Source organism: Dermochelys coriacea, chromosome 1, assembly GCF_009764565.3.
Source record: "Dermochelys coriacea isolate rDerCor1 chromosome 1, rDerCor1.pri.v4, whole genome shotgun sequence".
Taxonomy (NCBI): domain Eukaryota; kingdom Metazoa; phylum Chordata; order Testudines; family Dermochelyidae; genus Dermochelys; species Dermochelys coriacea.
Genome location: NC_050068.2, coordinates 178,526,533 through 178,545,292, shown reverse-complemented (window position 1 = coordinate 178,545,292; position 18,760 = coordinate 178,526,533). Strand labels below are relative to the sequence as shown.

The following is an 18,760-nucleotide window of genomic DNA, read 5'->3' as shown; positions in this document are numbered from 1 at the left end:
GTTATTAAATGGAATTCAGCCTGAAGAGCAGGCAGTGTTCTCCAGGAGAAGAGTTTTCAGGTAACATGGATTGTATCTCCTCTTCAGCAAGCATGTATTTAGTTTGCCCAACTAGAAGTAATTTAACTAGAGCACAGTGAGGTCATTACTGTGGCCCTTCACAATACTGATTTTGAAATCTGTGGATCCTAACTCTGCAGCAACTCTAATAAGGGGAACAGGACCCAGTCTCTTAGCTGTGAGCTGCTTTCTTGAGCAATCTGTTTGAGAGGGCACTGTGACAGGCCAGTATGGGGTTCTTAAAAGTCAGTTCTGACTTTGCTTGACTGTTTCCAATCTGTAAAGTGGATCCTTATTCATGATTGGTCAGCATGGTAGAAAGCCCAGAATTGGTCTCCTTGTCAAAGAAATAGATTCCACAGTGAACTGGCTAGGGAGGCTTGGACTTGGAACATTTTACTTGCACCAGCAATAGGCCATATTGGGTCATCTGACTGCAGTTGAACAGGCTATGTAAAGCAGGTGTGGTCACCGGGTAGCAACATTCCAAAATGGCCTCCCTACCCCTTATTTGCACGTTGTGAAGGGCACTTACTGAGCAGGAAGGGAGATTTCAGCCTCACTGCTACAGTAAGCAATTTTGCCTGCCTGCTGGTATAAAAGGGCTTTAGGTGGCAAGAGAGAATTAACTTTTGGATAGTGTATATGGATTATGGGTATTATGTATATTTATACAGGTGTATTTTTATAAGCTAAAATAAGGTGGATAGCCCGCCCCAAAAAAGATATCATAACAAGATTCACAGTGTCATCTGACACCAAAATGGCACCTGCAGTTTGCAGGCCATTGAAACCATAACACCTTCAAATTACAGCCTTCACAGGCAGGGCACACGTTTGTATGCTGGCTCAAGTCAGATACTGGAATGGGCCAGGATTAGCTGCTGCCTCTGATTTGGGCTAGTCCCCTGGGCAGGCTAGGGCCTATACTAGGCAATGTGGCACTGCATTGGGGCCTAATTACCCCATGGATTGAATACAGTTTGCAAATGAGCCTAGAGGCTTCCACGAGAAAACAGCTGGCTTTGGTTTGGCATGGATTGTCCACCTGTCTGTTCTATTTATGATGGCAAATGTTGAATATGGTTGTGACCTTTGTTTGCCAATGAAGCATGTCCACTTCTTTGCTGGTGGAGTGCCATTCAGCAACTAGCTGTACTTTATCTTCTGAGATTCTCAGACTCTTTTTTTATTTTCTCTAGATGGAAAAGTTTTAAAAGGACAACTACTACTTAGGGGACATCCAGAAGCAACTGGCCTTCAGTCCTGTCCTATGCAGCTGAAAAGTTCTTTTTTAGTCCCTGAAGAGATCGATTCTAATGTTTATTTTATAGTGAAAATGTTACAGTGATATTTGCTTGTTCTTCCTTTAAATAAGTGAAAAACAGTCTAACAGACTAGATCCATTCTGTGTAATTTAACAACTTTCTTCCTGATGTTTCTATTATCTTCTTATTAAAATTAGAGGTGATATTTCAACATACTATCAAAACTCTTAGCTGTGTGGATACTTCATTCTCATGTAAATGTGAATGAAGCTAATTCTCCAGAAAAATAATTGTACTGGAGGTACTGACCTGATACTGGAGATACTGGAGGTGACTGACCTGATGTTTGAACACTGATTTAGTGTCTTGTTATTTCCAAAGACCTGATAATTCAATTTATTTGCTATCCTGAAATGTGTGGATAAAAGTTACCTGTTGATGGGGTTAGTTAATTGGCATATATCAGCATTCCAGATGAATATCATCTTTACATATATTTTAACATAAATTTAATACAATACCTATTTTTAGGCTCCATTTTATACCATATACTCTTTTTAACATATTTTTTCAATTAACAATTTCAGTTGTTGTGTAGTGCTAAGGATTTTGGCACTGGATACTGTATTATTACAGTATCATTTTCTAAAATTACATATGTCTAACTCAAACATTTACCATGTTTGCTTTGCTATATCAAACTGGTAGGCCCTGGTTAATTCATCAAGGTGGGCTTGAAGCATTGGCTGCATTTCCTCTCGTGGAGAAGGTGTGAGAGTTGCAGTGGACTGTTGTCCAAAGGAGATTGCTGGTGAGGAGGCCACCCCTCGGACAGGTGGTGTAGGAACTCTGTCATCATCTTCTTCAAGCTCATCCTCCAGGCCCTGGTGTAAGTATGTCTGAACCGGTAAAGGAGGACACCAACCATCACTGTCATACCTGAAATCAAGATCATGTAAATTTAGTATCAACCAAAACTAGCCTCTTCTATATACTAGAGGGAAAGACGAGCATCTTTATTACTACTATTTATTATTCACATTACCATAGAGCCCTAGTTTTAGGCTAGACCCCATTGTGCTAGGTACTGTACAAACTCAGAAAAGGCGTGTTTTGAGGAGGGATTTGAAAGTGGATAATGAGGTCACTGTGTAGATGTGTATGGGACATGCCCACCCTGACATGTAGTTTGAGTCTGAATTATTATTTTAAATATAAGTAAGGCAATAATTGCTGAAAATTGTCACATTGGTTTTGTTTCTTTGTTTAATTGGCTCATAATAGCTAAGCAATTTGAACAAAATTTGCTCCAACAAACCACATGTTCATTATCATGGTTTTTTAATATTAATTAGATGACTTTAGCTCACAATTACCAAAGGAAATGAACTAACTCACTTTCTGGACTATTAAGCTAAGAAAATGCATTAAAGATTTACCTGCATCTAGACATGAAAACCCAGGCTACTGATCAAAAGACAGTAAATTAACTCAAATATTTAGGCATAGCACTTCCTTACTCCACCTTCCTTCTATCAAGCACATGTTAGATCTCTTCTTGGATCCCCAAAGCAGTGACCATGTCAAGAGGGGTTTGGAAGATTTGTTGTTACCATTATTCCACACATAACCCAGTCATTACTCCAACACAGCTGGTAAATTAATCGTAACTGGAAAGGCAAGCAGCCTTTTCACATGCTGTTCTATAGCCTGCTCCACTCCACATTACCCTAATATAGCCTAGATGTAGGAGTGAAGGAAGGTGGTTGGCACAGGAGACGTCTATTCTGGTATGATATAAACAAAGATCTCTACTTTGAGGAAATTCTCAGCTGGACACTTAGTCTATGCCTACATTGGGTTTTAAAACCCATGGCAGCACATCTCAGTGCCTGGGTCTACAAACTCAGGCTCATGCTACAGCAATAAAAACAGCAGTGTAGAGCTCAGGCTGGAGCTGCCATGGATTTTAGAGTGCAGTGTGGACATACCTTTAGGGCCATATTTTAAAAAAGATATTTAGGCACCCAGTGGGATTTTCAGTAGTGCCTAGATACCCAGCTCCCATTGCAGCTAGGTACTTAGGTGCTTCTGAAAATTCCACTAGGTGTCTATCTGCATCTTTAGGCACCTAAATACTTTAAAAAATGTTGCCCTTTACTCCACATTCCAGTCCCTTTTTCTGCATGCTCATTACAAAGGAGCCAGAAACAGGGGAGGGAATATGGCTCTAAATGTAAAATACTAGTTTTCATTAATACAATATTACATCAATGCATTATATGTGGTGAATTCAAAAGTAATGGTTTCCACAAAGATTGTAAACTGTGTATATTGCCTTTGTGTATTTTATGCAACCTAAAAAAGTATTAAATGCATAAAACAGCAACACACCCAATTCATCCCAAGCACAAGGGGAGGTTATATACACATGATAAATTACAGAGCCATCTGATAAATTGCATTTATCATGCACCTGGACCTCTCTGCCAGCACCTCACCTACTAATTAATCTCTATTGGGACTGCTTAGATGACATTCGAAATTTCTAAACATCTTCAACATAGTTGCCACAAACTTTAAAAAAATATGCCAAAAAATATGTCCTCCTTTCATTCTTCTCATATAAGGAATTCTCAGCTAGAATTACATTGGTCTGAGTACTTGTGGCACCTTAGAGACTAACAAATTTATTAGAGCATAAGCTTTCGTGTGAGCTGTAGCTCACGAAAGCTTATGCTCTAATAAATTTGTTAGTCTCTAAGGTGCCACAAGTACTCCTTTTCTTTTTGCGAATACAGACTAACACGGCTGCTATTGGTCTGAGTGTAATACTCAGTCCTGGACCAAAGAAAAGTTGAGGGTCTAATATATTGTGACTCATCAAGGCTAGAAACTGAAGTTGTATCTTCCATTCCAATAAAGCTATTGTTTCTAGTCCTGACATATCATGAGAGAGAGAACATTAAAGTTGCATTATGGACAGAAAAGCTATTTTACACAATATTTAGAGACTTCTAAAATGTATGAAAGTACAATATCCCTCTCCCTGTGAAGAAGTCTGTACAGTTTAGATCCCCAACCCCTCATTCCCAGCTCCACCCCAGAGTCTGCACCCACAGCTGGAACACTCACCCCCTTCCACATCCCAATCCCCAATTTTGTGAATATTCATGGCCCACCATATAATTTCCGTACCCAGATGTGGCCCTCAGGGGCAAAAAGTTTGCAAACCCCTGTGTTAGCAGAAGATCAGGAAAGAGAGCTGAAAATATCCATACACACTGACTTTCTGAATAACTTACCCAATAGTCCACACCATAGAAAAGTCTGCTCCCTCAATTGAGAGAATGGGACAGATTCTTTATCTCATCCAGCATAGCTCAGGCAAAAGGAAAGGCCGGGGGCAGCCACAGGTAGTCAGTTGAAGCTATTTTATAATCTTTAGCCACTCAACTCCAGTGCAAGTTGGAGCCACTCAGGAGCAGCACTAAGTTAAGTCACTGGAGAATATGGTATCCTGGAGCTCTGCTATGCCACATTGGTTCCTCACCGCACTCCTGGAGCACACCTCCTCTATCCATTTGTGTTGCAGGTGCCTGACACAGCAGGTGGCAATCATATCCATGAGCAGGGAGTTCCCCTGTACGAGGAGAATTCTCCACTGATGCTCTTTGGCCATTTTAAGGCCACTTGTGCAAAATGCCTTATTGGCACAAAACGGCTTTAGTGAAGTGGAGAATTTGGCCCAATATATCCATTTTATGTTACAAGGGTTTGGGGGAGCATGGGACTGATTTCAGACCCTTGTACATATCTGGAGAGCAGTAAAGAGCTAAGAGTTTGGCTAGGTGACCATGACCATTGTTCTTGGTTGCAGATGTCACAAGTTAGTTCTGGACTGCATTACTATAATATACTTCATCGGATGCTACCCTTGAAAGCAATCTGGAAACTTAGTCTAGTGCACAAGGTTGCTGCCTGCTAATTTAATGATGAGGCTAATGTAGATTATAATATACATGTGCTTCACAGGCTGCTGCCTATCGATAGGTCTCCAGGTGCAATTTAATGTGTTAACTTTGATGTATAAAATCCTTTGCAGTTGAGTTTAGTTAGGATGCTCACGTTAACAGTTCATAAATTGGAACTCAGAGATTAGGAAGAGGAGATGGTTGGAAATTGAGCATTCTCCAGGACAGTGTCCGTCTGGTATACGTTTGTTCATCTTCAGATCACATTGCAAGGCCTGTCTGAATGGATTCAGTTTTCCTGTGCAACATGGTTATTTCCAAATATGTGATTTTTAAAGTTAAAATGTAATATTATAGTGGGTACTTATGTTAGAAATCAAACAAATTAAGATAAATAAAATTATAAAAAGAAAAATCTAAGCAACTGTTTTCCAATATGTCAATATTAAAGCTGACATAGGAAATAAATCTTGATTTTGTACTTTCATTTGACTTTAGAGGTTGAAAGAAAAAAAAAGGCTAGATCCTCAGCTGGTATAAATCAGTGTAACTCTACTAATTTCAATGGAGCTGTGTCTATTTATTCCAGATGCGGATCTGGTCTGTAAGTCTAATTTTTTTTTGGTCATTTTGATATACTTTAGAAAGTCTGGTTGCCATTACTATCAATGTGACATTATAACTAACTAAAAAGTGTAATTTGAAAGATAAACATAGCAAAAACTGAGCCTGAATTGTGTGGAACTTGAAAGTGTGCTGTCAATATCCCTGATTACTCTACCCTTAAATAATCAGTGTTGTCTTGGTGACTAATATATTTTCTTCTTTCTAGATATTTTATGCAGCTAAGAAGTTAAGCTCTGTGTCACAAAGGCTTTCACTAGATGGTACTTCAATTCACCTGTCTTATTTATCTGTTTGTCATCTTTAAAGAAGATGAAGTAGTTTGCCTATTATTGCAGAATTATTTTAGTTAAATATTAATGCACATTAATTTAAAAAAAAACTTAAAAACTAAGCTGATCTAGAGAATTATTATTATTTATCATATCTTAAATTTTTATAGTACTGTATTAAAGTAGACTGCATTTTTTGGAAAAAATCCTTAAATATAGAGAGTACTTTGAAGTCCAAAATATATATAGGGAATGGAGCTGGATGAAATTTGGGGTGCAAAACTTTTTTTCCCTGAAAAATGCATTTTGGGTTGACTGAAATGTTTAGAGAATTTCCGTTGAATTGACCAAATCTGTTTGGCTGGAAAATATATTTGAATAGCTCTAGGTATAGTAAGGAGTCTTACTGATTCTGGCATGCTTACTCAGGCTGAATGGAATCTTACTCTGGAAGTCATCCCATAAATTCATGGAGCTGGATACTATTCAATGTGAATAGGGGTAGCAGAACCTGGCTTAAAGACAATATTTTAGATTTATTTGATCACCTACATGTTGGTATTTTGGAAGGAGGGTGGTTTAAAGGGATATGTAGATCCTTGTAAGCATGACAGAGATTAACGAACAGTATACTGTTTATGCTAGATTGAGGGCAGAAACATAAGAATGGATCTGAGCCTTTGCCCATTTTCTAAAAGGAACTGTATCAAAACTTTTGTGCCCATATCAAAATAGTGTAAATAACATTTCTTTCCGTTTCAGTAACTAACAACCTTTTTCCTTTCCCATGACATTCTAATAGGCTCCAGTTCCTGCACAACATATTAATCTCCTTAATAATTAGCCTCCTTTTCCACCCACCTATCTGGAATTCACTGATCACACTGCCCCAGCCTGCTCTGTGTAAGGGGGGCTTCACACACAGGGCTATCCCATTTAAACCCTTCCACTCATCCCCGTTCCCAGGGGGTGAGTCAGTGTCGCCACGCTGGCCCCTTGTCCCTTGTGCAGGAGTTTTCCTCTCCACCCACCCTCAGCCATAAAGCCCTGTTCCCTTCATTCAGCCAGCCAGAATCCCACCTCCCCCACTTAAAGGCAGTCTCTCTATTAGGCCACAGTCATATCCAGTTTCAGTATTCCTGTTCCGAGTTACATAACCCAGACTATGGAAATCTGAATTCTTCTTTTGGGACGAGTGCCCTAGAGAGAAGAGGCCAGAACAGGTTTGCCACACAATAAGAGGTGCTATCAATAATAAGTTTTGACTAAAAATGCTGGTGCTAGAGATCAGAGTGTAGGGGGGAAATGGGGAACTGGTAGGAAGAAAAATTAAGGAAATGTACTGGAGAGTCAGGGACAAGAAAAACTGTGAGGTTAGAAAGAAACATATGAACCAAAGGAATGGGTAATTAACTCCAGATAGCAAGATCATTGGGATGAGAGGGAGGCAGCTGAGACCTATTGAGGAATTGCAGGAAAAGAAGTTGCTATGGCTGGTGACTAGGAGAATAGGGGACACTGAAGGTAACATGTTAATGGAGAAAGAGAAAGAAGTTTATGGAAGGCCTCACAGAAGGTGGGGAAGTGTGGGCCTGTTGGGAAGGTAATGGGGCAGGATGGGGGAAAAGAAGGATAGCTGGAAGGATACCACAGGGAGAAAGGGAAGAGTGAGCTTTAAAAAGTTTAGTATGTATTCTGGTAAGTATGCCAACACTGGAAAATACACAAACAATATATGGTTTGCCAATTAAAATGTACTAACATTACTTAAATCAACCATAGCTTTGGGAGATGATTCATTAAATATGTCATGACCTTTCTCTAGGACAAGGGGAAAAAGAGGATTAGCTTCTAACTTAAAAAAAGGAAGATGTAGGATACTATGATTATTTTAAAAAATTATTTCTCATGATCTGAAAATACTGGGCTATCAATATAGATGGATGGGCCAAATTTATCCCTGATGGCACTCCATTGACTTCCACAGGCTCCATCAGAGATGAATTTGACCATTTCCATCTGTTTTCCTACATTTGGTATAATTTCTTTTTTGTTATATTGTGATTGTTCTGAAAAATGTTAAATACATACATTATGAAAACAAATCAAAGGATTGTTTTTCTTTACATAAAATGTCCACTCCCATTTTAAAATGTTTGTTGCATGCTTTTCTGTCCCTGGGAATGAGTGCTAGCAATCCAAAGAGGTTTAAAGTGTCAAGATACATGTTGAAACTCTGGAAACTCACACATATAGCATGTCTAGAACTTTAGCTCCTTTTTCAATTTTGCAAGTTGAGTATCACTGACTGGCAGGTCTTCTAAAATTATCCCATTTTGGTGTCTCTTTGGTGACCGATCTACTATTGCCAGACTTTAGAAAAGTCTAATAGCCAGATGCTGCCACCCTTACTCACTCTGAGAAGCACCTTCCTCTGCAAGAAGCCCAACTGACCTCAGTGGAGCTACTTGCAGAGTAAGGTACTACTCCACATGAGTAAGGGTAGCAGAATCAGCTCTAAATTATTATGAAGCAAGGTTGTCCTTAGTGCCCTTTTGGGACACTCTGAAGAGATCATGCAACCATTACTCATGGAAGCAGACACTCTGGACTTCATGAAGACAATTTACATGACGAAAGGCTGCAGGATAAGGCCCTTATTTCACGAAGATGGTATATTTTCTACCAAACAATAAGCAATATAATAATTGGGAATGCATTGCCATGGCTTGCGAGCAGTCTAAGATAAGGATGTTTTATTCACATTAAGACAAAATTGACTGTGATAAAGAACTAATGATTGTGTCAACAGAAGAAAAGGTCTCACCCTGCTTCTTGTTGGTCCTCTCCAAAGTGCTCCAGCTCTGTGCCTGGGAGCGGCTGCACCGGAGGAGGTGGTAGAGGAACACTGGCCCAGTTAGACCCATTATTCTTCTGGGGCTTGGAAGTATTTTTGTTTTTCTTCTTTTTTCCTCCTTTCCCACCTGCAAAATCAACAAAAAGTTACAGAAATATAATGGAAAAGAAATATGTTGGCTTTGTACATTTCTTTGGAAGAATTCTGATTCCAGATGGCATACCCCAAAAAAGAAGATGTATTTATATCTTAGCAACATCAGCATCAACATGTTAAGGTTGTTTCAAGGTTCTAAATAATAATAGAATGAAATGGGAAAATATTTCACGTAATTGCTGAAAATTGCTTCTTTTTAAAATATAAACCTCATAAAAACCTCATCGCAATGGTGCATAAATTAAATAAGGTAAAAACATAGTTTTCTTTATCAAAAATATATGTATTGATTTATTCATGTCTGCTTTAAGCCTCCATGCATTCATTGTCGAAAAAATAATAGACCACAGCATATTCTTTCAAATGTCAGATTTCAGTGTATTTATAAGACTGTTTTGCATAATCTCTTTCTGTGGAAAACAGAGAGGTTAAGGACACAACCTCAAACTTTGCCATTAGAGTCAATTTCTTTCAGCCAGAATGACAAGCATGGTTGTCAAAATGTAAAGGTAAAAGTAATTAGGTTTCTGCTGAAACGGTATTAGCAAGTTCAATTAAAAAAAAGTATCAATGAGCCTTTCAAAATGTTTTCGGAGAGTATGCTTCACACGGTTTATTTTGTAGAAGGCATGCAAATAGTTTGTGGACATAAGGAAGATTGGGCACTACATTTGGATGTGCAACTCAAAACTGGGAAGATGCACGTGGAAATGAGGTGGATAATATTCCTTGCTTTTCTCCCTCTTTCCCCCCTTTTGTTCATTGCCTTTGTACCCTCTTTTATCCACACTTTTCTTCGCCGTTTTCCACCGTTTTGTGCTACTTTGAATCACTCCTTGTTTGGTGGAAACGAGTCAGTTTCCACACATCTCTTCTTTGCTTCCTCCTTCCTCTCTACCCTTTTTTCTTTTCTTTGTTCTCCCTTTATAGTACAAACTCAAAGATACGAACACCAGAGTTAGGGACTGACTAGTCAACCGGACACCATGAGGAACCAGAAATAAGCTATCCAGCAGCAGCGGAGACAAAACCAACAAACAACCAGCAAATACAGTACTGTACTGTACTGGTATTGCATCTTAAAGGGAGGAACCCCCGCCCCCTATGCGCCACAACGCGGAGCAGCCTCTTGCAGGTCGCAGGTGGTGAATGTTGTTTTCCCCTCCCCCTCCCTCCTGTCTGGGTAGGGGACAAGTTTGCAAGCTCAGAGCCCAGGAAAGAAACTTCCAGAGCTGCTACTGAAACCTGGTCTGCAGTGCAAGCTGCTGGACATGCTGGAGTTCCTGCCTGCACACTGAGCTCTGGAAGAGCAGCTCAGTTTTAAAAGGCCACATCCTGCACTGTCCACCCATTGACACTGCGGTGCCCCAGGGTGCCTCACTCATTACCCTCTCAATCAGGGGGCTAGAACCAGCTGCCTATCCCCACCTCACTCACCGGGCAGCCACTGCAGAGCTGTGAGCCCCCGCTCTGAGCAGTCCATCCTGAGGCGCATCCCATAACAGCTTGTTCAGAGTCACGAACATTTCAAAGTTACGGACAACGTCCATTCCCGAGGTGTCTGTAACTCTGAGATTCTATTGTATTTTATTCTTTCTTTCCCTATGGCAAATGCAATTTTGAGAGGTAGGACATGTACAAAAGAGATGGCTGTTCCAATCCCCCTGTCATTCTCCCGCCCTCCCCTCCCCCCCGGCCTGCCCCATGCCACTCTCTTGTCTGATATTCCTTTTAGTATGAGATTACAGGAGAGGTAAATCAGTCATCACCCACTCCTTTTGTCTCCTGTACCTGCACTGGGTGAGATGCAACCAACAGCATGGCGAAGATTTCCATGTACCTGGCAGAGCCAAAAAAAAAAGCCCCCTCTATGTTTTGATCAGTCCTACTCAGAGTGAATTTTCTAGGACTGGTGTGCCAGCATGATATTTCAGCTCTTACTTGACAGCCCTAAACTGTGGGGTTTTGGGGGGGCAATTCAGGGGCTATATAATGTGGGGGTGTAGGTCTGTCAGTAAAAAGAAAAGGAGTACTTGTGGCACCTTAGAGACTAACAAATTTATTTGAGCATAAGCTTTCGTGAGCTACAGCTCACTTCATCGGATGCATTCAGACTATAGCTCACGAAAGCTTATACTCAAATAAATTTGTTAGTCTTTCAGGTGCCACAAGTAATCCTTTTCTTTTTGCGAATACAGACTAACACGGCTACTACTTGGAAACCAGTCTGTCAGTAGAGGTGGATAAAAGATTGTCATAATAGTCTACCAAACAACCTAAATGGAGGTTTATCAATGCGTAGTCAGCAGCGTCCAGCCGAGAAGCCTGCAACACAGCTGAAGCCATCCGTGTTTCTAGGCCCATCATTAAAATATTTCCCACACATATTTGACTCCACCCAAATCAACATAATTTAGGATAGCTCCTCTGAATCCCAGCCAAGAGGAGGGGTGGCACTGACCATGACTAAGACAAATATCTTCAAGCTATATTTTGCTATCACAGCTCAAAGAGAAGATGCAAGTGAATCTTCAACCACTTGGAAAAACCTGTGGCTATCATGGAAGCCATAAGATCCTGAGCAAAACACAGAAGCATCAACCAGAACAGTAAGTCTATATGATTCCAGTACTGGATTCTTCAAGTAATCAGTCATCTTGAGGAGTAATAATTCCCATGTTAGTTTCTTAATTCTACAGGAAAAAGTTAAGTGGACCAACCACATGAGTTCATATTTGGGATGAAGCATCTCCTACAGCAAAGATTGGCTTCAGAAAGCACAGCCTAAACCAGCCTGCCTATCCTGCTCTCATGTTATGCTGATCTGAGTATGCACCTAGGCAAATATCAGCCAAAATAGAGTCAAAGGTCACAACACCACAAGCAAGACAGGATTTCTAAGCCATGGCTGAACTGTAGGTGGTGGTGCCAACCATGCATCAAGTCCTGCTTGTCTCATCCCAGCAATATGAGCAGAGACCCAGCAAGGGGCATAATGATAGAGGCGGGGTGAGTGCAGCTCAGGTACACCAGAACTTTTCACTTGTGAGGGACAACAGCCCCTTTTGCCTAGCTAAGGAGTGGAGAGGCAATAGAGACTGCCACAGCAATCAGGCTGCTGCTTTATACTGAAGTGCTCAGTCACCTCGTTCCCCCTCTTGCAGGCTGCCAAGCTGGAGTTCAGTTCACCCCAGCTGGAGGGACGCTGCAGCTAAGACTCCCCATTGTAGCTAGCTCAGCTCTGTGCCTTCTCTGCCAGGGTTCCTCCTCTTCTGTCTGGGAGGGTCTGAGAGCTGGTGAGAGGCAGGAGTCTGGTGAAGCTGGGAGGGAGCTGAGCTGGTTAGAATGCGTTCTAGCTATGAGACTGGCACAGCAGTCTCTTTTCTTCTTCCCCTCTTTGGAGACAGATATAGGGGGAACTTTCAAAGGAAGGAGAAAGTGTAGAAAAGGAAGACTTTAGATGGCAAAAGGAGAACCTTAGGGCAGGAAGGAAAATGGGGTAGCAGTTTAAGGAAAAAGGAACTTCCCGGGAATAGATTAAATGCATCCTTGGGAAGGGGAGGATAGAAATGAGTCTGGAGGGACATGGAACATTGCAAGGGCAGGAGATGGACATAAACTGGGGCACCTGAGGGACCTTAGAGAAAAGGGGAACCAGTATAAGGGGAAACTTTGGGGACAGGTAAAAGGAAGAGCTTGGGGGAGGCAGATATAAGGGGAACAATAGGGAGGAAGGAACCTGTGGGAGACAAGAACAAGGAAGGAAGTTGGGGCAAGGAAAGGCAGGGGAGACCTTGAACATTGAGGATAGGTATGCGGTGTGTGAGACCCTAATACCATACCAATGCAAGAGGGCAAGGGGTTCACTGTTATCTGATAACGTCAGAACCTGTATCATGTAAGATATCACTAAAACACTAATAACATACTATTCATTAATATTGTTTCACGGTGTATGTACGGAGGACAAATTAAAATTACAAACATATTGGATATTGTGTTATCAAAGTGCGTCTGCCAGGCAGGGCTAACGTTACCCTACCCTAGACAAAGGAATATGGTTCTGCCACTTTGAAGGTGCTTTCAAGATACAATAAGAGACAATGTGAATGTAATTTACATAAAAGGAGCTCAGGATCATCAAGCCAAGAAGGGGAGCACTACTGAGCATCTCAGCAGGGGGAGAAGATTGTAGTACACAGATCAGTTTACATTTTAGTAAACACTAACAGGGGAAGAAACCAGCATGAAACTTCCTTCACCACCAGACTCCATGTTGCCTTAAATGAACTTTACCCTGGGGGGTAATCTTCAGAAGACTCCATTTCAAAGGTGCACTGGACTATAATAGAGAGGGGCAAAGAACAACAAGGGATATTTCACCTAAGAGGACAAAGGAACTGAGCACTTTGGACTTTCTGGGAGATCCTGACCAAGGGGGCGCTTAGCCATCTTGCTGGAAGGTAAATTTGTAAGGAAACTACCTTGAACATTTTTTTAAATTTTTTTTTAATTGAAAGAACAAACAAATCTTAATCTCTCTCTGAGTGGAGCAGGAAAGGGCAGGACATTGCAGAGCACAGAGTTTTGAGAATATTTGGGACCGGGGGCAGGGGTTGGGGTCATCTTGCCTGATGTAATCAAGGCTGGTGGAGGACAGAGTGTGGCAGTGGTGTAACAAGCAGGCTCCTGGAATCAGATTTACTGAGTCAGAGCTGCTTAACACACAGGCACTCCCAGTGCAGGCTTGTATGACTGCTGGCAGCGTCCAACCAAAGATGAAGCAGAGCATTTTGAGGAACTCAGGGTTACAGGTCAGGTAATGACACAACCCCTCATTGGTCTGGACTGCACCCCAGAATGTGACGGGGATTCTGGGAAAGTGGGCACCTTGGACACAAGTACAAGAAGAGGACCTTAGGCAAGGAGAGCTAGGGAGTGTGAGATGCTGCAACAGCTGGACCTTGGGGAGAAATGACACGTACTGGGAGACCTCGAGGATACTGGGAAGGAGAAGCAGAAACTTGGGGGACTGTTTGAGAGGAGAGATTTGGGAAGAGGAGGACAAAGGTCTAGGAGAACACTTTGGGGGAGAGAGATCTGGGAGAAGAAAAGAGATTAGTGAGATAAAAGCCGGGGACCTGGGTAGCAAACTAAAGGGGCATATGTGCAGAGAGGGAAGACTTGAATGATTTTGAGAAGGGACAGGGAACTTCAAGGAATGAATGGAGGACAGAATGGGAAATAAGGAGAGAAATACAAGGTTGGTGGAAAAAAGTGGGGGAGGGAGAGAAATAATATGAGGCTTGAGGAGAATATGACTTCTATGGAGAAAGGGGGGATATTTGGGGAGAGGGAGGGAGAATGTGGGGTGAGAACTTGTATTACTGTGATCCTTGTGGATATGGGCCACGTGGTGCTTTGTGGAAAGGGATTTGTCATCTCCTCACTCTCTATAAGTAAAAGTACTCCAGTGCCTGATCAGAGGAACAGAGAACTAGAATGCAATGTCTAGTTTATGTCCGAATATTGTTCGTTACAAGACTTATTTTTCTATGCCAGAAATTCAAAAGTCTCTTCACCTTGAATTTCAGTGATTCTACAATCAAATATTTGAATGAATCCAGCCCTTGAACAGAATCTGCCAGTTGGACTGATTGCAGTACAAACAACACATTTAAAAGCTTGATACTGTCCTCTGATACCTAGCACATACTGACTCAGATCTCGGAATAGAAATGTCAGCACTTGAAAGGAGGAGCTAATTTTCTAAGATGCATGTCAATGCACCTCAGATTAGAGAGCAAGTACAAACATGTAAAGTACCACAGTACATTAACTTACAGTCTCTTTTCGCCAACACAATAAGCTTATTTTCCCATCTAACTAGAATCAAATTATTGTTTCCTGTAAAATGTGAGAATACTTTTAGCTACTTAAGTTACAGGCCAACAGTTATATCTGCATGATCTCAACATTTATTTTGAATCATAATTAAAACTGACCTACAGAAATCATTTCTAAAGTTGATCTGTATTGTTATGGTTGCTTCAGTTTATAACAGAATTTCAAAGGTTGCAGAAAAAATATGTACCTCTAGTACATATCCCTGGAACTCTTTCCTATTGTGTTTAAATGTAATGACATACTTTCACTTTAAATGCAAGTTTTTTGGTTTTGGTTTTACTTTAAAAATGGCATAATTTTACAATAATATTATTTCAACAAAGTCAAAATTAAAGAGTATTGATAAAGAAACAGCATTCATTGTTGTTCAGTGAAAATGTGTTAGGTTTCCAATATAGCATGCAGCACCCACATACTATTTACATTATGTTTGCATGCAGACTTGAAACAATTTGTGAAATACCAACCATCTTGAGGATTTCTTTGGACCTGAGAATTTTGCTGTTTCTGGTGGTTTTGTTTATATAAAATTTATAACCTGGCTCACAGGAGTTGGGATCCAATAATGATTCAACAAAAATATTAACCAGTTCATGAGGCTCAACAGAGATAATCTGTACTGTAAAGTGAAGACTGATTTGGGAATAGATTCAAGATTGTACTAGAAAGGTGAGAATGTTACAAAGTAAGATTTCCAATTACACCGAAAAGTAAAAGATACAAAGTCTAGAAAGATATTCCTATTACATCTTAATAGGTTTCTTGTGCAGCCTGGACAAATAAGATGTTGTTTTTTGTAAAAGCGTGTTTTTATAGACTACAATGGCATGTTCAGTGAAGTCTAAATGGACAGACACAATATTTGACTGTAAATTGTGACTGAAGTAATCTCTCTTTCGTGGTTATAATCAGGACCACAGAGCAAGCTGCTTACACACACAAATACTTCTCTTGACACAGTTGTAATGAAACCAACCTGAGAGGCTGCCACTTCTTTCTGAGCTGTTGTGAGAGCTGGTGGTGCTGAAATCCTGTGACTGGTTGTGTGGCATTCTATTAGACAATCCCTCGGCCAATCGGTAGTCAGGGATGTAAAGTAAGGCTAAGGGTTAAAGGGCAAAGGTCATAGTGGCATCATGTGATTAGTTTACAGCACAAGCACATGCAGAACATGCAGTTAGCAAGTCAGAAGCAGATGTGGTGGGGCTGTGGAGAATGTTTTACCTAGCCTGTCCTAATGGAAATACAGATGGGCTGCAGATTACGGTGAGACAAAGAGGACTAAAGCACAGAACAATTTATTTTGAGATGGTGTAAAGAACAGTACGCGTGCAAGATGTGTGTTATTAGTTAAGGTAAATATGAATAATGAATCATAAACTACAATTTTCTAATTCATGCACAGAAGATCCAGTATAAATAGACTCAGGAAAATAAGAGCAGGAATCACCATTGTTGCCTTTGCTTTGGTCCGGCAGAGAATAACCGAATCCCATGAGGTCAGTTTTTTGCTGAATTGAGCTTTTCCACTGAGGGTCAGGTAAGTCGACTGCCAACTCATGGATGCTGTTGGAATGCAGAATCTGCGTGGTGGCATATGGTGTAGCTTGTGTGATTTGGCTGGAACTGTTGTAACTAGTTTTGGTGGTGAAGTCAATGCTGCTGTAAATGGCTCCATCAGAAAGCATAGTGGCAGTTTTATCCCCTTGGCCTGGCACTGGTGGCAGCACATCTGTGGTGAGCATAGGGAAATGGAACAAATCAGTGATGCACAGGAAGCCTGAAACTATCAAGGTTTAAGATGAAAAATAAATGTGTCATTCTGCACGTTTGCATTTCAGCTGAGACAGGGTCCATGAGCCAACGAAGGGAAGATGATGTACAACCATTGCCAAGCTATCAGCATCTGTGACAGGCCTACCACTTGTCCTTCACGTTTCACTGCCTAAAACCATCTTTTTTCTTCCATACCTTCAACTGTGAAAGTGAAGTTTTGAATATTTCACTACTGAAGAATATTTTCGATTGTTCATTCTATGTCAGAACCAATTAAACTATCTGGGCTTTAGGGAAATGATGAAAGAAGTTAATCTACAAATCACAGAGGAAACCACCTCCCTGCAAATATCTAGCAAAAATACTGAATGAATGCCAAGACTTCACTAAGTAATTCTTTTCAGGGCACAAAGTGCATTTTTCTAAAGTTTTCTAAAGTTTTTTTCCATCAGTTTATCTGGTTTGATTTTAGAACCTAAACAAGACATTTCATCTCAACAATACAGGAAAACTGACATGACTAAGTCATTTCAGAATGTGACAAGATTTCAGCTACACTCAAGAGATTCAGGTGATCAATCAATTATAATGATACAGTACAGTGCTGGAAACAAAGAACAACCCAGTTCAAAAACTGTACTATATACAGATTGAAATTAAACCTTGGAAACAACATATCTGCTCACTTTTCCACAGGCTGAATCATTTTACATATTGCAGAATTATAATTTTAATCCTTTAGATCTAAATTCTCTCTCCTTCCGAAATTTCACAGTGACACTTACTGGCAGAATATTAGATTTAAAAGTGAACACCTCTGAAGTATGAAAAAGTGCCAGGAAGGTGACTAGTACAATGGCACAGGCAGCAACACTGCTCAGTTTATTATACTCTCCCAGAGCCAAGTATTTCAAACATGGCTCTTTTTCTAATTTGTTTAAGATCAAAAAAGCCGTAGTCAGTGTGAAATCCAACTGATGGAAAACATGTGAGCACCCTTCTGCTTTTTAACATGACAGCCAGCTACTGGACATGGACTCTGACTTTAAAATTTGAATCATAATAATTATGAATACTCCTAAATTCAGAATGCTCAGATCTTGGGTTTTGGTTCAACCCATTGTAAAAATCAGGGTCATTTGTTAGCTTTTTGGGACTATTTTCTACTATGTGTATGTCTGTGCAGCAAGTAGCACAATGGGACCCTGTCTTTGGTTACAGCCTCTAGACACTAATATAACATAACTAAGAACAACTACTATTCTGGGTTCAAATGTCAAATATGGACAAATTCAGGAGATTTTGGAAATGAGGATTTGGTTTGCGCTCATCTGTATTTTCAACTTTTGCAGGCACCAGTGAAAGGATTTAGATGTCCAGTGATCTATTTGGTGAGGTACAATCAGGTATATAAAATGGTTAAATTCTAGCATGACTACAGATTAATTATGGGCACAGAAATGAGATATAATCAATGAAGAGCACATCTTGCAAAACAAGAGTTAATTTTTTAAAAAAATCAGGCAGTTAGCATCTACTTACATGGGTCTAAGGTATTTCAGTGTTCAGTTTACAGCTATAAAGATTTTTTTCCCAACTACTAGCCCTACAAACTCAGCCTGAGATCTGAGAGTCAAGCTGGGTCCTATCGGGCTTGTGTACCATCACCAATAATAAAGAGTCTACTTTGCCTCAAATAGTTCCATGAAGGTGCAATGGAGTAAACAATTTTGTTAATGATGTACAACTATAATAGAATCCAGCTTAATCAGCCTGTGTTGGCTCTGCTGCAGGGATGTTAGGAGTAAAAAACAGCAAAATATACTTGTCTCTGATGTAATCAGACATAATAATAATATATATATA

General features: G+C 40.4%; 1 protein-coding gene across 26 annotated transcripts in view; it reads right to left on the bottom strand.

Moving 5' to 3' along the window:
• The window catches only part of ROBO2 (roundabout guidance receptor 2), a 1,574,290-nt gene that overhangs the window by 32,101 nt on the left and 1,523,429 nt on the right, over nucleotides 1–18,760 (bottom strand). For 19 of the 26 annotated variants that reach the window (XM_043509447.1, XM_043509509.1, XM_038413374.2 and 16 more), the window contains 4 exons: nucleotides 16,569–16,850; nucleotides 16,095–16,220; nucleotides 9,026–9,182; nucleotides 2,007–2,267 (listed from right to left, as the gene is read on the bottom strand). In XM_043509447.1, coding sequence (XP_043365382.1) covers nucleotides 2,007–2,267; nucleotides 9,026–9,182; nucleotides 16,095–16,220; nucleotides 16,569–16,850 — 826 coding nt within the window. The remainder of the gene's footprint in view (nucleotides 1–2,006; nucleotides 2,268–9,025; nucleotides 9,183–16,094; nucleotides 16,221–16,568; nucleotides 16,851–18,760) is intronic. The other 7 variants (XM_043509491.1, XM_043509538.1, XM_043509494.1 and 4 more) reach the window with 1 other exon arrangement.